This window comes from Callospermophilus lateralis, chromosome 9 (assembly GCF_048772815.1).
Source record: "Callospermophilus lateralis isolate mCalLat2 chromosome 9, mCalLat2.hap1, whole genome shotgun sequence".
In the NCBI taxonomy this organism is placed as follows: Eukaryota; Metazoa; Chordata; class Mammalia; order Rodentia; family Sciuridae; genus Callospermophilus; species Callospermophilus lateralis.
The window spans coordinates 10,621,485-10,644,982 of NC_135313.1; the positions used below are offsets into that span (position 1 = coordinate 10,621,485).

Here is a 23,498-nt window from a genome sequence, read left to right on the forward strand (position 1 = left end):
CCAACAAGGTGACACAGACAGTATTGTATCTATGTGGTCATCAGGAAAATGATGCATACAGAATGTAGTACCTCACTCGATGATCAGGTGATGGCATGACAGTCATAGTCATCAAAGAAATAGCTTAGACGTTGTAGTCATCAGCAGCTATCAAGGACATGATATGGATATGACCTAGCATCACACATGGCTTTAATAGATGAAAACATAGAGTTATGATTTAGATATGTAGTGTCCCCAAAGATTCATATGTTGAAGGCTTGTTCCCCAAAGCAGCAAGGATCACAGGTAGGGCTTTTGAGAAATGATTAGATAACAAGGGCTCTGACCTCAGCAGGGGATTAATTCACTGATGGATAATTATCTGATGGCATATGGGAAAGTGGTGGAAACTGAGGAGGTGGGGCCTAGCTGGAGGAAGAGGTCTCTGGAAGGGTATTTCTTGTCCCTGATTGATTCCATCCCCACTCCTTCCCTCTCTCCCTCCCTCCCCGCTCCCTCTCCCTCTTCCTCTGTCCCTCCCTCTCCCCCTCCCTCTCCCTTGCTGCTTCCTGGCTCTCATGATGTCCTGACCTGAGCAGCCTGCCTCCATCACACCCTTCCACCATGATGTTGTGCCTCACCTCAGGCCCAAAGCAATGGAGCCAGCTGACCATAGACTGAAACTGTGAGCCAAAATAAAGCCTTTCTCCTCAAGTGGTTTATGTCAGGCATTTTGGTCACAGTGATGAAATTCTGACTAATATACATAAGGTAGCATAACATGACTTTTAAGGGAATAATACAAACACAGTATATAACAACATATGGTCACATATGCAATGTCACACATGGTCAACAGGGAGATGACATAGTGTAGTATCACATAAGGTCTTCATGACATTGAGGTACACTTAGTATAGCAACATGTCCGTGGTTATCAGTAGGATGACTCATACATCACATAGAATTAATGAGACAAAGTATAGCATAGCATCATATGTGTTTATCACAAAGATATGCCTGACAGAGTGGAGCAGAAGACAGTTATAAAGAGATAGAGAAGACTTGTTATGGTACCATCAGTGGTAGTCACGTGGATGAGACAACACAGTGTAGCATCAAATATGGTCACCAGGGAGGTGTTCCAGAATAGAGCATCACATGTACTCATTATGGAGATGACAAATACTTATACATGTCTATGTGGTTATCAAGAATATGACCAGATGGACACACTGTGGTGACACATACAGTCATCTGGGACATAAGGCATATATAGTCTTATCATAGCTGATCCTCAGGCAGATGATCCATGGTATACAATCATGCGTTTGTATCAAGCAAAGCAAAAATTCCTCCATAAATTAAATAGTTAACGGATTACCTACCATCAGCTGAGGCCGTTGCAATAAGCTTTCCAGTATAATCAAAACAGCTGTCTAGAATTTCATCATCATGGCCTGTTAAGGTTGCCACACATTTCCCACTGGTGGCATCCCACAACTGCAATTAAAGAAAACAAAAACTAATCTCATGTATAAAATGTGATGATGGCAAGGGGTCTTCATGACATGCTATGGGGGTGAAATAACTGAGCCAAAATTAGGTATTTTGTGTATAATTCTCACTTGTTCCATTAATTTTACCTTGATTGATGACCAGAGACCATGGCCAACCATCTGTCAAGACACACTCTGGTCACAGAGAGGACCAAAGTCGGGCATTTAGAATCTGCCACAAATTAAGAGAAAAATTCTTCCAGTGTATACTTTAGTGATTGGAGTTGAAGGGTCGTTTTTACAGGAAGGACATCATAAGAAAAAGGACTTGATTCCAAACTACAATGCCGGAAAATGAAAGTACATGATAAGATTATAGCACATTTGATAATCAAATGCTAATTCTAGAGGATAAGCCATTAGCAACCATGTCTGTAAGTGCAGAAACCTAAGAGGCAGGGATATACTTAAAGGAGCCTCCTTGAGGGCCATACTAACCAAAGTATAATAAATAAACAGCAGGACATTAGACAAAAATAATGTGCTTTTTAAAATCGGAACTTTAAAACATTAGAAGCGAGCAAAATTGTTTTACCACCTCATAATTCCTTGCAATTTGGGAAATCAGAAACTTGACATAACGCTTACCAATTATTATTTATTAAATCCTATCTTAATTTTATGTCACCTCTGACCTATGTTGTTACAATGAACATCTGACTTGGAATAGAGACACAATGTGAAGCCTCTTGAGCTCACCATGCAGGTCTTGTCCATGGAACCAGTCAGTATCAGCGAGCAATCCCAACTGAATAAGGCACTGCTTATCTCTGCACAGTGGCCAATGAGGGTGAACACCTTCCTGTAAATGGGGAAAGGACCAAATTTGCTGAAAGATGTGTACACAAATAATGAAACCAAGCCCATCTGTGTGAAATAATTTAAATTTCAGTTTTTAAATAATAATATCTTTTATGACGAAACAAATATTGCTCTACTATAGCTCAAAAGGAAGCTTCTAATTACAGATCAACAAAAATGCACTTAAATTTTAAACAATCAAAGATAACATTACTGTGTCAGTAATTTCACTTAACATAATGTTCTCCAGTTCCTTCCATCTTGCTGATTGGATTAGAACATACTATATACATGCACTGAAATATCACATTGTACCTTATAAATGTGTACAATTAAAACATTTTTTAAAAAGTGTAACATAATTTAAGGCAACATTTCAAAAAGGAATGGGTAACAAATAGTGAAAGCAAAATGAAACTCTATAGACGTGTCCTTACACCAATGAGCAGACCCCTGGTTGCTCAGAAACTACACATCAGAAGACTGACAGGCCCTTCTTTCCTCTCATTTCTCCTTGAGCAAATCATGGTCAGTACCTCTGATAATGAGCCCCTCTATCAAAATGCAGACAAGTCCAACCATGGAGTGTTCCAACATAAATATGGTAATTTAGTTAACTTCTTAGCAACTAGGAAGTATATTGAAATCCTTGGACTAAATTAAATTTGGGAAATTGACTATAGGTTTTCTTTATGCATGATACTCACATCTACCATAAAAAACAAGTCATTGAAATTTTATTATTTAATACATGGGATAAATAATAGCTATGTACCAGGCTACTGCTAACATTCTCCTTTTCTGCAGCTGTTTGAAATTGTTTGCTCAGAACTCTGAGAAGGTGCTTATTCTGTGGATAAGAAATACCATTAGAGAATAAATTAATTTATGTTGTTAATGTGTCCTATTCCTGTAGAATTCAAAGCACAGTATTCGGTACAAGGTAAAACCAATAAAAAATATAAGTTCTTCTTAACCCCCTGACCCAGGTTTAAAAATTCCTTTTTTCTTATTGGCACATGTTATTTATGCAGAACAGGGTTTCTTTGTGGCCCATTCATATATACATAAAAATGCAATGTGATCAATTTCACTTCTCAAGCTTTACCTCCCAGTAGAAGCATCCCACACTGCAACTGTGTGGTCAAAGGACCCGGTGATGATTCTGTTTCCAGAGGTGTCAAATGCCAAGGAAATGATTTCTGCCAAATGTCCCTAGAAGAAGACCAGATATTGTCATGCATACCCGTGGATAAAACAGTTCCACAACATCATACTCTAAGAAGGAAATGCTAGAGGAGGCAGAGCCATAGAGAGAGAGGAAACAGTGGCTGGCTGTGGGCTGAGAATGCGCAGTGGCTACAAATGGGCTCAGATTTCTTTCCGGGATGATAACAATGTTCTAAAAATTGATTTCTAAATGATTATAGAGTTCCATGAGATTATTAAAAATCACTGCCTTACATTTTAACTCAATGAAACTATAGAAGGAGAGAAATGAAGGAGGGAGGGAAGGAAGGAGGGAGGGGCTGTGTTTGGGGAAATCAGGGAGCTTCTTTCTCATTATCTTGGAAGTGCTAAAAGGAACAGTATCTGATCTATCTAACATTAGATGATGAGTAAATCAAAACAGTGTATGAACAAATTTAACTTTAAAGAAAGAAAGTCTTCAGAATATACAAGAAACAGATTAACAAACACCTGGCTTTTGGCCTGACCTTCCCTTGGTTACACTGTACTGCCAGTGTGTTGTGGTTTGGATCCGGAATGTTCCCAGAGGAGCTCATGTGTTGACAGCACAGTTCCCAATGTGGCAAGCTGCAGAGGTGGGGCTTTCAGGGGGAAAAAGATGGTCATGAGGACTGTACCCTCAACAGTGGGTTAATCCATCCGATGGAGTAATAACCTGAATGGATCTGTAGTGGTAAGTGTAGGCAAGTGGGTGTGGCTGGAGGAAGTCACTGGTGGGAGGGTCTTGGGGACTATATCTGTCCTTGTCCCCTTCTTCACTTTCTGCTTCCCAGCTGCCATGAGCTGAGCAGCTTCCCTCTGTCACGTCTCTAGGCCTTGATGTTCCTACCCTGCAGGTGGACAACCGGGGACTGAACCTCTGAAACCATGAGGCAAAATGGACCTTTTCTTCTCTAAGTTGCTCTTGTCAGGCATTTTGGTCACAGCGATGAAATGCTAGCTGGCACATGGGGACTCCAGTGTACGAGGCAGTGGGAAGAAGCCTCTCCCTGGAGCAGATCCTGCAACTCTGATGAGCCTCTCCTGCTTCGAGTCTACCCCGAGTTTTCCTAATTATTTTAGAAAATTAACACCATCATATTTTTAAATAACAAAGTATTGCAAAAGTTCATTTTCAAACTGATTTTCTGGTTGATTCCAAATGACAAAAGTGAAACGTGGCTGAATGTTAGAATTCTGAGCACACAGTGCCCTCAGCACAGTCAGGGGAGGAGTCCCTTCAGTTGAACTGCGGGTACTAACAGGGCTTTTCCAGCCATTTCTCCTGAAAAAAGAGGCAGTGAGGAAGCAGGGACCCTGGAAATGTGACATCTGAGGTCAGAGAGTGCACACACGTCAGTGACACTGGGTACTCATTAAGGGAGGCTTTGGTGTTGCTTTTCAATGGGGACCTCTCTTGTTTTAGTCCATCTGTTAACTTCCTTAGGTAAAGAATCATGCTTTTCATATTTATTTATAGTTTTGAAAGGATAAGAAAATGGGAATTTCCATGTAGCTGTTCCCACTTATTACAGCATAAATAGGTCCATTTTGTTGTCGTCACGTGGGTCAGGGCAGGACAGAGGGGAGGGCAGCAGGTCTGGGGAAGGTATGTGTGGTGGTGACAGGTGAGAAGAGCAAACCCATCTCAGGGCCAGAGACTACATGGGTTCGAGGCTATGATTTGTGCTTTTCAGAATAAAAGTCATCAAAATCAAAGCTCATCTGGCTTTCCAGGCCCCTCACCAAGTCTGTTGGAACAGTCAGCAAGCCAACTGCAACTCTCCCTCTGCAGCCTGAAAACCAGTACTTTGAGAGCATCTTCTAACAGCGCTCATCGTAACAAAGACACAGATAGAAAACGAGGACAAAGACAGGTGTGTGAACATCACGACACACTGACACACCAACACACCGACACACCGACACACCGTCAGGGTGCACATTTCCTCTCCGTTCTCGATGTTCCACAGCTTGGCCGTCGTGTCCATGCTTCCAGTAGCCACCAGAGTGCTTTGGGGGTTGAACGATAAGCACACCTACATTGTATGAAATGGAAGAAACTTTAGAAGGATAGAGGTTCAAACTGTGAATTCTCTGTGGCCTTGCAATGCCTTGGCAGATTCAGTTTAAGTCTTTGAGTAAATAACAAAGGGTCAGGTACAGGAAACCCTATGCGCCAGGCCAAGTGGAACCAGTCCCCACACCTCAGCTCAGGCTCGGAGGGGCATGGACCCTTTCTGACACTTTTTGACACCAGAAGAACAAGAACAGCAGCAAAGCCACCTCCCTCGACTTTCAAGCTGTCTGGCGCCCGCCCCTTGTTGCTGGCATCGCGGTCGTTGTGATAACGTCCCTCACCAAAGGACTGTGACCCTGGCTCACACTGCCCATTGCACACCCTTGGTGGCCTTCATGTGGGCAATACATCCAGTCCCCCTGGTCCTCTTCAGTACCTGCCCCTCTGGCTGCACCCTGCACCTTGACATCACCTTCTCTAGAAGATTCATCACCAACTCACCAATCCATGGGCCCCATTTCCCAGTACTTCAGCTTTCTCTCTCATGTTCCCTCCCTTCTTGCCACAGACTCCTCGACTTCCCTGAGATCCCGAGATCCCTGCCTCTCGCATTCTATCTTCCATATTCACCTGCACCCAGGAAGCAGAGCTCCTGCCAGAGCCTCCATGTTTTCAGTTCCTACCTTCTTTTCAAATGCACCCTCCAACCGACTCTGAACATGAACTTTTGTCAAGCCAGGGTTTTAACCAGTCATCCACCCTTCCTGCCTCATCACTCTACCCAGGTAGCCTAAGAAAACTGCATCGGTCACTGGTGTGGCTCACTCACGCCTCTGCCCCAGGGCCTCAGCACCACCGCCCACTGGGTTAGACCTGCCTCTGGCTCCACCTTCTCCTGTTGCCACTCTTGCCCCCAGTCTCACCCTCACTCTCCCTCAACAGACAACCTGGCCTCTGATTGCTTCCTTGAGAAAACTCTCCTTATGGCTGGGAGCTTCCTTCCCTTGGCCCATTCTAGAACTCCCTTCCGTGGATTTCTAGGGGACATGTACCTATCAGCTGTCCTTCTCTCTTGACTAGATCCTTCCCAGGGGCCTGTCAATATGCTTGAGCTTTTCTTACTTGAAAGCACATTCTCCTGTGACCCTAGGTGCCCATTTCAATTACCTTTTCCCCTTTATAACCAAGTTCCTTGGAAAAATGATTTACCATTACTTTTTGCTCATCTTGGACTCACTCTTCAATAGTCCTGACACTGCTGTGGATGGGTCCAATCCCAAGGGCTCTGTTGGTCATCCCACTTAGCCTCCTGATGCTTGTGGTGTGGACTCCTTTGTTTCTGATATCTGTACAGCTTTAAGGTTCTCTGCTTTCTCCTCTTTCTTCTCATTTTGTTTTGTTTTTTATTTGTTGTTGTTGGGACAGGGGGGTGTATCAATTAAAGGTTTGTCGTTTTTATATTTCGGGATTCTGTCAGTCTCTTGTCTGTGTGTAACCCTTCCTCTGGCCATTTTCAGTGGCTCAGTGGTTTCTACTGGTACCGGGAGACCAAGGCCCCTCCTCAGACCTCACTCCCCAGTTCCAGCTCCAAAGAGCCAACAGCCAAATGGATGCCTGTCTGGGTATCACGCAGGCATCTTTAATCAACCAAAGACTCCAGATCCTATGAATGCAAACCTATTCCTCCTCAATGATATAGAGTTAGTGAGTGGCACTACCAATCACCCATGCCCCAAATCAGGGAATCACCCTGGGTGTCCCTTTTCACTCTTGCCTCAGACTCCCTTGGTAACCATATGGTACTCCCTCCCTCCCTTACATCTCTCACACTCTTCTTATCTGCCCCAGGAAAAGGTTTCATCACCTCTCATCTGGCAGCAGCAAGGTCCCCCACTGGCCTGTATGTCTGACCTCCCCTACCTCCCACCTTTCCTGAACACCACCACAGTCTTCCCAGAGAGCCAAGCTGAGGTACCTCCTACCAGCTGCAGAGCCTCAGCAGTATGGCCTGACCTCAAGACAAAGCCCAAATGTCTCAGCATAGCACAGGCCCTCTACAAATCTACAAGATGGCCTTTGCCTGTCTCTCCCACTTCAACTATTCCTGCCTGGTGATCTGGCTTCGACTGGGCTATTGGTGTGCCAAGGCCCCAGGGTTCTTCATCCAGGCAGCTGGGCAGCACTGGGGATCCTTACCCATCACTCAACTCCCGGCAGCGGGTGGCACACCCCCAGCAGCATACCGTGTGCATGCCTTCACAGGGGACGGTCAGGAGGTTCTGCTGTCATCACACAGCTGCCTGAGCTCCCAGGCACATGCGTGTTTGCACACCTCCTCCAGGCATTGGCCAGCGCTGCTCCCTTGCCTGCAATGCTCACGTCATCTCTCTAAGTCTTCCCTGCACTCCTTTCCTGGCCAAAGATACAGATACTTGACAACCCCCCAGGCCCTCACTGAACCCCAGCCCACTTTTCGCCATCTAGACACATCTCTGCATTTACTCACCGATGCTTCTACTCCTCCTACTGAACTGCAAAATCTCTGGAGGACAATAACTGCATCCTTTCCTGATAGGGCTCCTGGAGGCCACGTTTCACATACAGTTAATAGTGGGAAACTATGGGAAAGTATAACTGTCAGCCGAAGAACTCTATGTAAAGAAAACCTTTCAAAACTCCAAGGAAGTGTAGAGATGTGCTGCTCTCTACAAAAGAGATTATGTCTCTCTTTGACTTGAAGCAAGTGACTCGCTATGCCTCAGTGTCCTCATCTGTGCTTCAAGATGGGCAACCTACCTCTTAGGGTTGCTAGGAGGCACCATTAAGCTATAACATGAAACAGTCTTAGAACAGTAGCTCCTAAACTATAAGCCCCTACAGGGTCATTTTACAATGTCTTCCTGTAGTACAATGTCTTCCTGAACTGTACCTTGCGGAATAAATATACCATGAACTGGAAGGATGAGCGTAAGTTCACTCCTAAAATAAACAGGTTGCTTATTTTTAAGTTATCCATATGATGCCAATTAGCTCTCTATTGTTTTAAGATTTTAACACAGAAATGGTCAAGGGCAAGGACCCCCCAACTGTGAAATCTATTTAGAGTATCAGAATATTTATTCAAATTGGAGTTCTAATGATACTCAGAAAATAATAAGCCTAAAAATGAATGTTAAAAGTTGTTTTAAAGCTATTTTAATAACTTCATCAGCCTATATTAAGTCAGTTCTTTAAAGACAAGTTAATGAAAAGATAAAGCTGAATATTATACTCATATTTATCATATCACAGATCCACTTAGTACAAAATACTGCTCTTTGACAGTACCTGCAGATTTTTAAAACTTAAGTAGTTTTTAAATTATATCACCACCACCATATAAAATCCATGCAGACTAAGAAAATACTGGGATAGAATTTGAAAATTAATTATAAAAGTAGAACTCGTACTTTCATAGTGAAATCCTAAAACAAGCAGAAACATAAAATATATTTCAAAATGTTAAATATACTTACTATTTCTGCTGTGTGCCCCCTAAAAGTATGGTAACATTTTCCTGTTTCTGCACTCCACAATTTACAAGTCTTATCAAAGGACCCAGTTGCGATTTTGTCACTGCAATTTTTTAAAAAAATAAGAATTTTAGAAACATATTTAGTCACCTTATATGATACACTGAATATCAGCACATGGATATCTATCTACTTAGAATTGTACTTCACTTTTAAAACTGTAAGCAACCCTGTATTAGTGAATGACCAAATTAAGGTTTAACTGAATGGCATTAATTTGTATGTTCAATGTTGAAGTTTTTATATTAAAGGAATAAATATATTTGTTTGGGATTATAACAATTTTTGAAATTAACAATGAATATGGCAAAAGCTTCATTCAGAAAATTAGTAATGTGGATATCAATAATATGTAGAATCAGCTGTATCAGCACAGAAAAATTCTGCTAAAAGGTAACACTGAATTTAAAAGAAGAGTAATAAAAAGATATAAAGCCAATTAACCAAATGCTAAAAAAGTTTCGAGAAGTTTGGCAGTAAGGGACTCCTTGGGAAAACAACACCAATATTACTCATCTTATAAGAATTCAAAGAGAAGATCAGTAAAGACTGGAGTCTTTTAAACCGAAGGCTCCCAGTTGACCCCAGGGCAGCTCTACTGCCCCCACCCAAGGGCTAGAGGTAGATTCACTGGGCTAACCTTTGGTCTTGGCACCAAAGCCTTATCTTTTATTCCTGACCCATACTTAGCCTTTATAGCAAGTCCTCAAGATGTTCACCCAGTTGGGTGAGCATTTAATGTGTAAGTCTGTTGTTCAAAAGTACAGGGTCCTTAAGACCCAACACATATCCTAAAGCAAATTATAAATACCCAGCCCAGTGGCCGAGTCTCTGTTTGCCCAGAGTAACACTAAAGTCTTGCTTTTTGCCTCTGTTCCCAGGTCACCCACATAGTGTCTCTGCGGTCTCTCAGACTAATGGAAAGCAAGGTGTTCTCTATCTACACCCCAGGGCAGTGTAGACAGAATGTCCTGGGGAGCCACCACAAACCATCCAAAGCCCCTGTCACTGAAGGCTGGTGGCCCCTCAGTGTCAGAACTGGCTTTCTCCTTGACATCTTGCTGTCGTCTTTATGTCATCAAGGCAAGTTCAAAGGCCTGCAAGTTACCTCAGTCCATTTTCCATCCTTCCTACCCTCAAATACATGAGACTCAGGGTGGCCGTTATTTCTTGACTGATTTCTGTTCTGCCACAAACTGTTCTCTATCCATGTTATAAATATTACTAATGTCAGCATTTTTTAGAATTATTATATTGAATCAAAATTCACTCCTGACCCAATGAATAAAAGAAATAAACACTAAATCAGTGGAAGTGTCCCTCTATCTCTGTTTCTCTCTCTCCCCCATACACACACACACACACACACACACACACACACACACTCCAACTTATTCTTTGGTGGCTGGCTCACTCTGCTGAAACCCACAGACCATGAAATTCAAAGATACTGCATTAGCAAATAAATAAATCATCAAACTGTGAAAACTATTTACATAACTGGACAAGAGAGATTTTCATCAGGGACTCTTGGTAGAATTCAACAGAAGGGACAGAATGTATTCTGCACCACTTTTTTCTCAGAAAACTTTGCTCTCAGAAAGATGCCAAAAAAAATCACATCTGTAAGTAGACTATTAAAGAATATCATTATATTATAGAGAATTGAAATGCACTGAAAGTAGGAATTATACAGTGAACCAGTATAATTTATAATTTCAATAAAAATTTTTCACTTCCACAAGTTAGTATAATAAGGTATTATAAAAACTGTCATTCTCTATAAAGTAAAAATACATAAAGTTAAATTTTCTGTAATTTAATTGCAATGTTTAATCATTTTAATGCACCAATTAAGGTTGATTGTACAGTCACAATTCATGTGTCTTGAAAAGTATTACATTTTTAAAAGATACAATATCATTAGCAACCTGGATATTAATTGTTTTAATTGCAGTATAAAATCTCTACTCTAAGTGCATCCAATTTTTATAAAATTCCTTTCTCTTCTACCACTCTGTCAGGGAAGTTTTCATTGCCCCCAGAGCAGAGTAATGGCCCTGCCTCCTAAACCATCTCTTTGCCTCTTGCCTCAGGCTTCTTCCCACCACCAAAACCCTTGACCCGCTCCCTCTGCAGAGCAAGCCCTCTAAAGAGCAGTCCTTGCTCCCCTTCTGTGTTCAGAAGCCTTCTAAAGCTTCTCAGGCTTGTAGAACAGGGCTCACACTCCAGGATGCTCCGTCCTCACCCGCTGTGACTCTCCAGAGGAAATTCCACTGGAGACCTGGCAGCTGAGCTGGCCTGAGGACTCCACACCTCACCATCCTGAGCTGCTGACGGCCCCTCCCAGAGTCCTCGCCCCTCCTCCACCTTCCACCATCCAGGTTTAGGCTTTAGTCCCACATCACCTTCACAGACACTTGAACCAGGAGAAATCATAGTCTTCTTCTCCTCTGGGCTTTTAAACCACTTATTGTTTTGTCCTAACTCATTGTAAATGAACCATATTTATTGAATAGCTTCATTAATGGAAAAACTAACTTTAAGTGAACAATCATGAAAAAAAGATTTTAAAGTTATTTTTGATATTTGAAAATAATAATCTTCAATTTTTTTACTCAAATAAGTATGAATATACACTTATTTGACCATCTCTTGACAAAAGGCTGGCGCCCTTTGATTACAGGTCAACTAATCAGAGTTCATCATTTGTTAAGAAATCCTATCAAAACTCTACAGTTTGTGATTTTCTTCTCTTTAAAATGGAATGAGAAACTCAAAAAAATTAAATATACTCACAGAACAATCTGAGTACAGAAGTTTTATTATTTATTTATTTTGTACCAGGGATTGAACCCAGGAATGCTTACTCACTGAGACACATCCCCAGCCTCTTTTTTTAGTTTTTACTTGGAGACAGGGTCTTGCTCAGTTGCTTAGAGCCTTGCTGAGGCTGGTTCTGAACTCACAGTACTCCTGCCTCAGCCTTCCAATCTGCTGGGATTACAGGTGTGTGCTCAGTGCCCGGCTCAAGTGCAGAACTTTTCCATATTTTCTAATTTGACATTGATCACTCTACAGCTTCATTTAGTAACAATTTTTTTTCAAAGGTTTATCTTTTTCTGTAGAAAACAACAGCTTTCTTTTCACACTCACGTTTCATTAGTTTATGTAGTATTTCAATAATTTGTGTAATTAAATTCCAGTACATGGGTACATACAACTAGCCCTGGATAGGCTCATGCCCTCACTGTGGAAGAGACCAGCTGGGGGATACCTCACCAGTAAAACACCCAGTGCCAAGGCATCAGTAGTACACTGTGCAGAAGGACAGAACACACTGCACACTTGCTCTGCTGCCTCAGCCAAGCAGAGAGTGGTGTGTAAGTACCTCTGCTCTTCTTGGCACAGTTATTTAGCATGCTACCACATGCATTCTTTTCTACCTGGCAAGAATGAAAATTAACTCGTGCATATTATATGGTGCATTTTTATCTCATCTTCTCCAGAGCCACCTGCCCAGTGCTCCACTCATCTATAGGAACTGCCTCCCGGGGAATCTCAAGGGCAGAGACAGTGTTGCTGAACATGAACTCCAGCTCCCCGTTTCCCCACAGTGTGATGCTGGGAAGGACAACAGAGCTTGACCGTTATAAAAATAATACCTATCCCAAAGGCTTTTTAAGCTGAAGGAGGAACTGAAAGGCTGCTAAAGCACATAACAGGCACTCAGTACATTGCAATGCACTGTCTTCCCTTCCACCCCCAATACACAGAGGAATGAACTCATGAATTGAAGGAGTAAGTGAATGAGAGAACAGACCCGTAGGGATTGTTGAATGCTATGGCATAAACCACGTTCCTGTGACCTTCCAGGGTGTGCAACTCCTCTCCAGATGCAGTGTCCCAGAGCTTGCATGTCCGATCATAGCTCCCCGTGATAAAGCTAACACAGAAACACAGACAACACGCAGGATGGCAGTATGTTAACAGAGGCTTCAGATTTCACTGACAGGATAATTCCTTTGTTTTACTTTTTCTCAGTGGAAATCATGTGTGCAGAACAACAAAATTAAGAACAATAGTTAAATCTCTTGATTTAGAAAATTATCTTTATTCCAACTAATAAAAGAAGTCCCTATATAAAATAGGGGTTCTTCTAACAATGGTTACCCTCCATTGTATATATTCTTACACTGTTAGACAGGATATATAATGAGCAGTAGCTTATGAAACTCTGCATCTATCTCTGTGACAGCATCTTTCTCACAGTTTTACAGATCATACAATTCCCACGTTGCCCTTGATCTTCCTTTCCCCCATACACACTCCACACGTGTGCTCTCAGTAAATTCTACTAGTGCCATCTCAAAATACACCCTAATATGGCCACTTCTCTCCAGGTCCATTACCTTCATCTCTTGCTTAAACAAAACCATTCTCTTCTAGGCATTTTCCTTCTGGCTTCTTGTCTGGCTTTCCTCCATCTTTTGCTAGAAACAGACCTGTATGTGCAAGTCTACACATATGAACCATAGGCATTGCTATGTGTTGAACTATGTCCTCCTGCAATTTTTATACTGAAGTCCTAACCCCCTGGTATCTCAGAATGTGATTATTTGGAAATAGGACCATTGCATATGTAGTTAGTTAAGAGGAGATCATATTGGGTAGAGTAAGGCCCTAATCTGGTAGGACTTGTGTTCGTATAAGCAAGAGAAATCTGGAACCAAGCAGACACACAGCAAGAACATCATGTGAAAATGATGACATAATAAGGATGGTGCTTTAATTGCCAGCAAATATCCAGGACAGAGGTGTGGGGCAGAGTCTTCCTCACAGCCCTCAGAAGGAGCATCCTTATCCTGGGACCTCTAACCTTCAGAACTGCAAGCTGATACATTTCTATTGTGAAAACTGCTTAGTGTGTGCAGTCTTAGCAAACCAATCAGGTGTAATTACATTCATGTTCAAGGGTCCATACACACCTTCTACCCCATCCTTCCTACCTATCACCTCAGATTGTAAGCTCATCAAGGGCACTTCCTGCACATGGCCTTGACAGTTCTATTCATCACACCCCCAAAAGTAAATTACCTGCTCTGAATTGTCAGGTCACAACCAGCCACGATGATGCCTTGTCTGCCCTAAATGCCAAGGCCACCGTGAGATCTCCCCAGCTGACCTATTCCTGAGTCAAATGCTTCACAGCTATAATATTTCTGAGACCCCAGTATGCTTTCTACCTAAGATGCTACAAATATCATAGGAAACTTAGATTAGAAGAGAAGGAGAAAGTGCTTACATTTCTCTTCTATGTTCAGTAGGACACAAAAATCACAGAAATGAACATATTAGCTACTTAACTAACTGGAATGTTTGACAAACACTGAAAACATTTTTATCCCTTGATTATTAAAGATTGAAAATAAAAAGAGAACCTTACCATGAGCCTGATTTGTTAAGTGCAACATTAGTCAATGGTAATATATGTGCTCGGAGAACCTTCAACGGAAAAAAAACACCATTTATTTTGGATTCAAACCCAATTAAGTTAATTTTTATTTTAACTTCCAACAAATAAAAACATTCAATGTTGTTTTAATTATATGTAATAAACGGACAATATTCAATATCCTAACAAATGAGGAAAAATGGCACCTCCTATTATTAAGACAAACCAAACATGTGGTACTTACAGATAATTACAGAACACAATTGTGTTTTCCATCAGTACCAATTTACCTCTAAATAAGTTATAGCTATTAAATAAGATAGCAAATTGCACTAATTCCTAATATTTTTTACAAAATGCATATTGTTTAGTGTGTGTATATATATATAAACATACATATAAAAAGTATTATACGAAATACATCAAATATCTTTCAAAGATGTTTTTACAATGTATTATTGCTTTCTGAGTTCTAAAACTCCTTTACAGTCTATAGATATCTTATTTATCTCTCATTCCCTATGGTGTCTAGCATACAGTGGTTGCTTAACGAATATTCATTGAATTAATATTCAAAAATTGAATAATCTATTAATAGAGTAATTATCTAGACCAGGAAAGTTCTATATCTGCTCTCAAAATGTAACTATTAATAGTGCCCCTTTAACTATGAAAAATGTTCCCTTTGGATGATAAATTACAGGATCACTGTAGCAATAGAGCTCACATTAGTAGTTAGACAGTGCCACCTGCTGGAAGTAAAGATATTATAAAAATAGCTTCATCCTTCCAGAGAAATGAAGGGCTGATGACCAAAGACCTGGATACTTTATATCAGATAGAGGAGAGCATAAATGCTAATTATATTTATCATCATAATTATATTTGAAGCATTAAAATCAGTGTGATAAGAAGGAATTTTAGAATAAACTAAATTTAAAAGTTTTAAATAAAAAACTGTTTTTAAGAGTACTAAAATGACCACATTTGTTATGATTTTAATTTAGTTATCAAAACTACAGAGAAAAATAAGCATATCTATATAATTTCAATTATATAATTCATATTAATAAATAATTTACTGAATATTAGTATAGTTTAGTTGACATAAAAGCAGAAAATATGAAATGCTGATATATATGAACCATGACTTCTTAAAATTACTCTGAAAGATAATTTTAATAATTTATTAACCTAAAACCACCTCTATGGTAATAACTCTTTAAATTTATCATTATAAAGGGTAGCTAAATTACTTACAAATATTCATTTAATATCTTAAGAAATAAATGTTGTCTTTTACTCATTTATTCAACAAGCAGTTATTAAAACAATCTTAGCAAATGCTTGAGGCACTGAAGCAAACCACAAGGAAGAATCTTTCTTGGGAAAAAAAAGTATTTTTAAGGAAATAGAAAACTATTTACAGGAAAAGAAGAGTTCATAAAGCATCAATTACTTCAACAAAACTCTTCCCTCAGTGATTTTTAACCAGGCCTTACCTTAAACAGGTAGAAGCTGTGGTTGCTGTTCTCTCTGAGCTTCTCCTGCAATCTCTGCACCAAGAGGCTGACTTGCTCTGTCCGTGAGGCTGTGATCAAAGGTTCTGCTCTCTTGATCTCTTCCACCAAAGCACTGACATCAGTACTGAAATTCACCCCCAAAAACATTTTCATGTCAAAAATTGCACATACATTCATTTCATGAAGAACTGATGTTTTTTGCTTTATGAAGCATAACATTTATATGTTCTTAAGAATACCATCCTGTTTCCAAGAGATTTCTGGAAAAATTTTTCTCATGGAGGGAGTGCCAAGACTCTGGGGAGCTCACCGAGTGCCATGGTTTGAATGTGTGTTTTCCCTTCAAAGTTCATGTTGAAATTGCCAACACAACAGCACTGAGAGGTGGGCCCCCAGGCATGGAGGAAATCACGGGCAGGTCAGACAAAGAATTTTATCCCATTGGCTCTCTGCTCTTTGCTGTGAGGACATGGCACTCCTCTCATCCAGAGCATGCAACTCTATGTGTGTTCTTGGAAGCAGAGAAAATTAAACCTGTTCTCACCTCCATCTTGAATTTATCAGCCTCCAGAGCAGTGAGATAAACATTTCTGTTCTTCAGAAATTTTCCAGCCTCAGGTGTATTTGTTAGAGCAGCACAAAACAGACTAAGACACTTAGGAAGGTTAAGGGTATAGTGTCCCAACTCTGAGTGTAAGGAACTCATTATCGTTTTCCTGAGCTTCTCCTGCAATCATTGAACTTATTTTCATTGAACTTATATTGAGTATTCCTGGTACTATATTTTCTGTTTTAAATATGTTATCTTAATACTATAACAACTTGCTAATGTAACACTTTCATCATTAACTGTTTTAGAAATGTAGAACTGAAATTCAGAAAAGTTAGACTTCAAGATAAAATGCCTCACTATAAACATTTGAAGAATAATGATTAATAATAGTCCTTCTGGACTATACTATTTCTCTGAAGAAGAACTAATCTTTAAAATATATACACATACATACAGAGAGAGAGGGAGAGAGAGAGAGAGAGATTTTCCCAGTATTCAAATAATACATAGAAACTTTGGTAAAATGTGTTCCTCCAAGAATAGTATTAATTCAAAAAGAAAGTATTAATGTCTCTCTACCACAGAGCACCCAAAATAGAGTTGTTTTTCAAATTATGTCATAAGCATGCTTGAAAGATGCACTGTGTGTTATCAAAAAATAATTCCAGGCCCAGCTACTGGAGAGGAGTCTGGCTGGCTGGTGAATTCCAACTGCAGCCCTCAGGGCCAACTTCAGCACTGGAGCCAGGGCAAGACCCTCCTAGGAGACCCTCAGCCCGTGGCTGAGCAAGGAGCCGTGCAAAAGCCTGGCCATTTCTGTCCCATGAGTGACTCCTCTAACCGGCATGCTTTGCTGCAGGTTCCCCTTTGGCTCTGCAGACTGCTGTCCACTATGCATCACCATGAACAGATGGCAACTTCGGCTCGGTCTCACTGCATGTGATCATCTGTCACAGATGTCACTGTACAAAAAACCTTTTACCCATTGACTCTGTCTCAGCATCAGCTCCTACAATGTGATCTCTGGTAAGCATCCCCTCCCCTCCTCTTAAATTAAAAGATTCCCTAAGTTCCATTCTTATGCAAGGCAAACCTGTTTGTTCAGTTGCTTGTTGAATACCTACCCTAGCTTAGGCTCTATGAGTGTAAAATATGATCCCAGCTCTCAAAAATAATTATGTATTTGGAAAAGTAGTGAATATTTTGAACAGAAATGAATCAGAGACCATTTATAACCATTATATGGATAAACTCTGAGCTATGCAATTATCAAAAGAATTATACTTTCATAACAGTATAATTAGTGCCTCTTGGAAAGATTGTGTGAATACAAACAGATTTGCTATCAATATCTGCATTAACCAAATACCTAATCTGGACATCCAGTCCTGCAATATTCTAATAGCTACATTCTTATATAATAACTTCAGTTTGTCATCTATAATGCAAGTATTTTTATAAGCACAAATATTTCCAGATTCTTGGGAAAAACTAGAAATAAGATCCATACTTTATAACTTTGAGATATTTACTTTCCAACACCATCACACCTAGATTATCATGAGTGAACGGCCATGGTTGTAGGTGGCCACCCCTTACACCTCCTCACAGCATGGTACTACCAAGTGACTGTGGCAGCCTAAGGAGAATATCAAAGCATTTAGAGCTCCTAGATTTGCAGCCCCACGAGTCTTTTATGAAGTCACCCAAGGATCTATACTTTTAAAACATAGACCGTGTTTTTCTTGAATCTCCAACTGGAAATTACTCTCTCATATACAAGTTTACCTGCACCACTCAAATGATGCTCTGTTTTCTACAATTTATTTCTCAAAACAAACAATATGGCCATTGAGGATAGAGATTATGATTAGTGACTATATCATTTCTTATTAAACCAAATGGAACTGTGCATGTGGGAGAAGCAAATATCTCACTGCAGACTAAATAAAAAACATTTAAAAAATTCTTGCATGCTAGCAGAATCACACAGATCAGTAACAGATTTCATTTATAAAAATAAAGAGTGTTAAACAAAGATTATTGTAGATGAAATTAAATGGCATTACCTGTATCACCATTTATTCTTTGATTTTTAAAAATACCTGTTGAGTAACTGCTCTGTCCTAGGCACCTAGACCAAGGTTTGACCCTACTTAGACTGGCATCCCCCAAGTCATGCTCAGTCCCCACCAAGACAAGTATCCCCTTAAACACCGCAACTCCTAAGTGGCAGCAGTTCCATGTCTAAGGGAGCTCTCTCTCTCCAGCTGTCATGCGACTGCGCTTATTTAAAACTGCAGTGCAACCCTCTGTGTTAGAGTCCCTCTGCTGTCTCAGGCCACAGCTCTAAAGCACAGTATATTTGTTCTTTTTTACCCATTGAGAATATTTTCACCTATCTGAATTTGGACTCCCACAGTTATAATCACTACTCATATCTCTTACAATGGAGATTTGCACAGAGATCTCCTGAAGGCAGTCAATTCCAGGCATTGTGACCTCACAGATCTCTTCTGGGCTCACACCAGGTTTCAGAGGTAGAGATCAGGGTTCTTGCCTCTGCCCCATGACAAATGATGGGCAGGAACCTAAGCAATCAGCCTCATGAAATATTTCCTGAGGAAAAAATAGGCTCAGTAATATTTTTAAAATTCAACAACCAGTACTCCTTAGATAAGTTAAAGTCACCAAAAATAAGGAAAGTCTAAGAAACTGTCACAGCCAGGATATAATCCTAGATAGGATCTCAGAAATAAAAGGGAATTAGAGAGAAATGAAGGAAAGCTGCATACTGTGGACTTGAGTTGGTAACAATGCACCATTTTTGGTACAGCAACTGTGACAAATCTCCCAGACTAAGATCTTAACAACTAGGGAAATGAGGTTGAGGTGCAGGGGAACAAAAAAAGGCTTTTTAAGTAATGCACTGTAGTTCACAACATCCACGCATCCTCCTACATTAGGATTTTCTAAGAAAATGCAGGTATACGAAATACATGCTGCGTTATAAAAGGTAACTTACCTAGGGCTGAGCTCAAGCAAATCTATAGATTTGGTCTTTAATTCCCCACTTTTTTCATATTCCAGCATAATTCCTATAAAAATAAACAAACATGTTATAAAGCACTGAGGATGAAAACTATGGTAAAAATTAATCTACTTTGACATAATTTCTTTCATTTTCATTTTGCAAATGTTAAAGTTTTCATCATAAAAAGCATGAAATGATGGCTGGTTCTAAAACAAGGTTGATTAGGCTAGCTCTTTCCCTTCCAAATACCCTTAAAATTGTCCAACAGACAATAATGAAAATAATTGACAGCTGAGGAGAAAAGGTGGCCTGATAGGGGCCCAACCTCAGGCTTGACAACATGGGGAGCCTTGTATCTCCCACACTCCCCCAAACTGGGGCCAAGGGCCTACAGCCTGGACCACCAAAAGGCATAGAGACAGAAAATAAAATGTCTTTCACCCTGGGACCAAAAATCAGAGGAATCAGATGTTGAAGTTATCTGACGAGGATTTTAAAGGGAGGGTCATAAAAATGCTTCAACTATTACATATCCATTAAAAAATGAAGAAAATGTCAGAAAAGAAATAGAAGTTATAGGAATTATGCTGGAATATGAAAAAAAAGAATCAAATGGAAATTATAGAACTGAAATACACATTCACCTAAACAATTTCTTGATGAAGGGGCTCAGTAGTAAAGATGACAGGACAGAAACAGTGAACTTGAATACAGATCTATAAAACATACTCAAATTGAACAACAGAGAGACCAGGGACTAGAACATACTGAGCAGAGCCACTTAGCCACCTCTCCCTATGGATATGTTCCACTACCTCTAAATTCAAAAGTATTGGCCTTAAGGCCACCTTCCACCTTTAGGTATTACCGAGTATATCAAAGGGTTCTTATTTAGTAATATTTTTAATATTAAAATTAATAATTTTTAAAATATATTAAGTATTTTAATACAAGCACCATTGTCTTATTAATATAACCATAACTTCCGACTCCCCCCACACAAAAAAACAGTAAGAAGAATTGCACTATATTACACTTTTGCAAAGACCTTTATATGGCTTAGTTAAGGAGAGCTGAATTTTCATCTCTGCTGCTGCATTCAAGCTGTTGCTATATGTTCCTTTAGATGAAGTATAAGAAAAAAATGTGGCATGCCTGTAATCCCAGTGGCTTGGGAGGCTGAGACAGGAGGATGAGAGTTCAAAGCCAGCCTCAGCAACAGTGAGGTGCTAAGCAATTCAGTGAGACCCTATATCAATAAAATACAAAATAAGGCTGGGGATGTGGCTTAATGGTCAAGAGTTCAATCCCCAGTACCAAAGGAAAAAAATGAAAAGAAAAATAAAAAAATCTGATTAAACATTGATATGTATCAGAAAGATGGAGGAATGTATTAATATCATTTTCAAATGATTACAGATATTATTCTTTGATACTACATTTTAATTTAACAAATGGTACTTTCGTAAAAATTGGTTGCAGTGTAGAAACTGAAACCATGACTGTGAGCTCCTCCATGCTGACTTCCATTAAAATCCACTGGTCGATCTCCCATGTCAATAAATCTTTTGTCAATGCATGATTGAAAAATAGTGTCTCATTGAGTCATGCATATTTGTGGGGCTGGGGTTATGGCTCAGTGATAGAGTGCTTGCCTAGCATGGGTAAGGCACTGGGTTCGATTCTTGGCACTTTGTATAAATTTTAAAAAGTCCATAGACAACTAAAAATTATTTTTTTAAAAAAATCACATTTGTTATTATCACTTCCAATGTCTGTCATCAGAAAACTCTTTTATTGTTAGCAAGCCATCAGGCACATGGTAGTAAATACAACTTTTCTGAAATTCCATTTTTTGTTTGAAAGCTCAGATTTTATTACTGGAAGAACTACAGACAGTTTTCAGTTGAAACTTTCAGGCTCATTTTGTTCATTTTCAAGAAAATGTAGGCCAAGTGCCCAAACGCTAAGAGCCATAGCCAAGTAGTAATGATGCATGACATTTTTGGTTGAAAGGTGATGCCAACAAGCCATTGAGATGATATGATTATGTTAAGATCTACATTCAAATGGATATTAGACCCCTGCTGTCCACCTCGGCCTGCTACAGGACTCCTGGAGAGTTCCCATTGGTTGGGGAAGTGCGGTAGGAGGGAATTCCAGAGGAGGGATTTCCTGTTGTGGGGCCGGGGAGAACACCGCGTGTGTGGGTCGGCATTTTTTCCTGGGAGCATACAGGGCATTGGCAGGAGTTTAAAAATAAAGTTTGTTCCTGTTTGAGTGGCTCGTGATTTTGTGCCCAGCCAGACTGCGGCACCCAAATAAATCTTGTAATTAAAAAAGAAGCTTGTTCTCTGTTTCAAGTAAAAATAGTCTTCCATTAAAATAAATAAATAAATAAAGACCTGTAGACTAGCTCATTCCAGAATTCAAACAACCACACGAGGAGTATTTTCCTCAAGACAACCTGTGCCCTTCACTGCACAACGGAAGAGCTTTATGGGTCTCTCGCACAGTACTCAAAGGGCAGGCACTGATAAGTCCTCTTCATCAAAGCCATCATTCCTGTCCTGAGAATGAGCACTGCCAGAGTGAAGTGACAGTTCCATGACCTGAGGTGAGGCCCAAGCACTTTCTCCTTTCATTGCTTTTTGCACCATCAGTGCAAATGTCAGTAAGTGGAAAATCAGATAGCACCTTATTAGTATTATGACAACAGATTTGACTTTGAATCTCCACTGAAATGGTCCAAAGGCCTCGGGGCCCTCTACGTGTGAGAATCATTGCTGTGGACTAAATCTGAAGCAACACATGACTCCAGTGGCATTTCAGGTCCAGGGGAAATAACTAATGCCATCAAATCCCATCCCTGTATCTACTTTTCAAAAGCAACAAGTCATTGAAAGGGAATGTAGCAGAGTTGAGAAAGCAGGCGCTTAGCACCAGGGAGATGCAAGTTTGCATTTCAGTTCAATCCCTTACATTTGTTATGATACCAACAAAGTCATCTCATTACAACTCAGTTCTCTCCTCCATAGATAACACCTGGAGTTTGAAGGTTGAGACTAAATAAGATATACAAAGCATTTGGCATATAGAAAAATCAGATGACCAGTTCTTATTACTTAGTTATTAATCAAATACTACCTGTGATGTCCTACCCAATTACTCTGTATCACTTAACCTGCATGCATGCCATTTTTTCCAATGAGGCTGTAGCTTCTGTGAAGGAACACAACACGTCCTGGTTTCCTTGTGTTTCCAGGTGGACCCTCCTCAGAACCAGTTCCGAAGACAGAGGCCAACAGGCGCTTCATTTGGCCAGGGTCAAGTACAAGCAACACCATCAAACACATGAAAATTACACCTTTCCTCTCTGGCTTCCACTTCTCCTGCAATGGTATCTCCCCATTATTTGCTCAATCTTTCAAAATACTCAGAGAGTTTTCTAAATACCTGAATTACCAGTACATTGACTGGATATGAGTCCCAGATTGCTTAATCCAATTGAAATTCCCTGTCTTCAAATCACATGGCCTTTCAGAAATAATTGGCTCTACAACCAACTTCCTTCTTCTTCAACTACAGCCTCTCTAGGCTTTTATTGAAACCTCTTCCTCTTTCTTTTTCTCCAATTACTTTGTGACTTTTCACTCTCCTTCAGTGCTAAAAACTGGTGGTCTTTAGACTTCATGACCAATGATTCATTTCTTGTTGCTGTACATTCTTTCCTTATTTAAAATCATCCATGCCCTTGGCTTTAATGATC

At 40.1% G+C, this 23,498-nt stretch overlaps 1 protein-coding gene across 4 annotated transcripts in view; it reads right to left on the reverse strand.

The window, feature by feature from the left end:
* Positions 1 to 23,498, reverse strand: part of Daw1 (dynein assembly factor with WD repeats 1) — a 39,690-nt gene that overhangs the window by 10,708 nt on the left and 5,484 nt on the right. The window contains exons 2-11 of one of the 4 annotated variants that reach the window (XM_076866452.2): positions 19,721 to 19,793; positions 18,290 to 18,296; positions 16,122 to 16,301; positions 14,611 to 14,669; positions 12,988 to 13,110; positions 9,108 to 9,207; positions 5,504 to 5,611; positions 3,451 to 3,557; positions 2,241 to 2,343; positions 1,371 to 1,485 (exon numbers count right to left, since the gene is read on the reverse strand). In XM_076866452.2, the coding sequence (XP_076722567.2) occupies positions 1,371 to 1,485; positions 2,241 to 2,343; positions 3,451 to 3,557; positions 5,504 to 5,611; positions 9,108 to 9,207; positions 12,988 to 13,110; positions 14,611 to 14,669; positions 16,122 to 16,301; positions 18,290 to 18,296; positions 19,721 to 19,793 (975 nt within the window). The remainder of the gene's footprint in view (positions 1 to 1,370; positions 1,486 to 2,240; positions 2,344 to 3,450; positions 3,558 to 5,503; positions 5,612 to 9,107; positions 9,208 to 12,987; positions 13,111 to 14,610; positions 14,670 to 16,121; positions 16,302 to 18,289; positions 18,297 to 19,720; positions 19,794 to 23,498) is intronic. The other 3 variants (XM_076866453.2, XM_076866454.2, XM_076866455.2) reach the window with 3 other exon arrangements.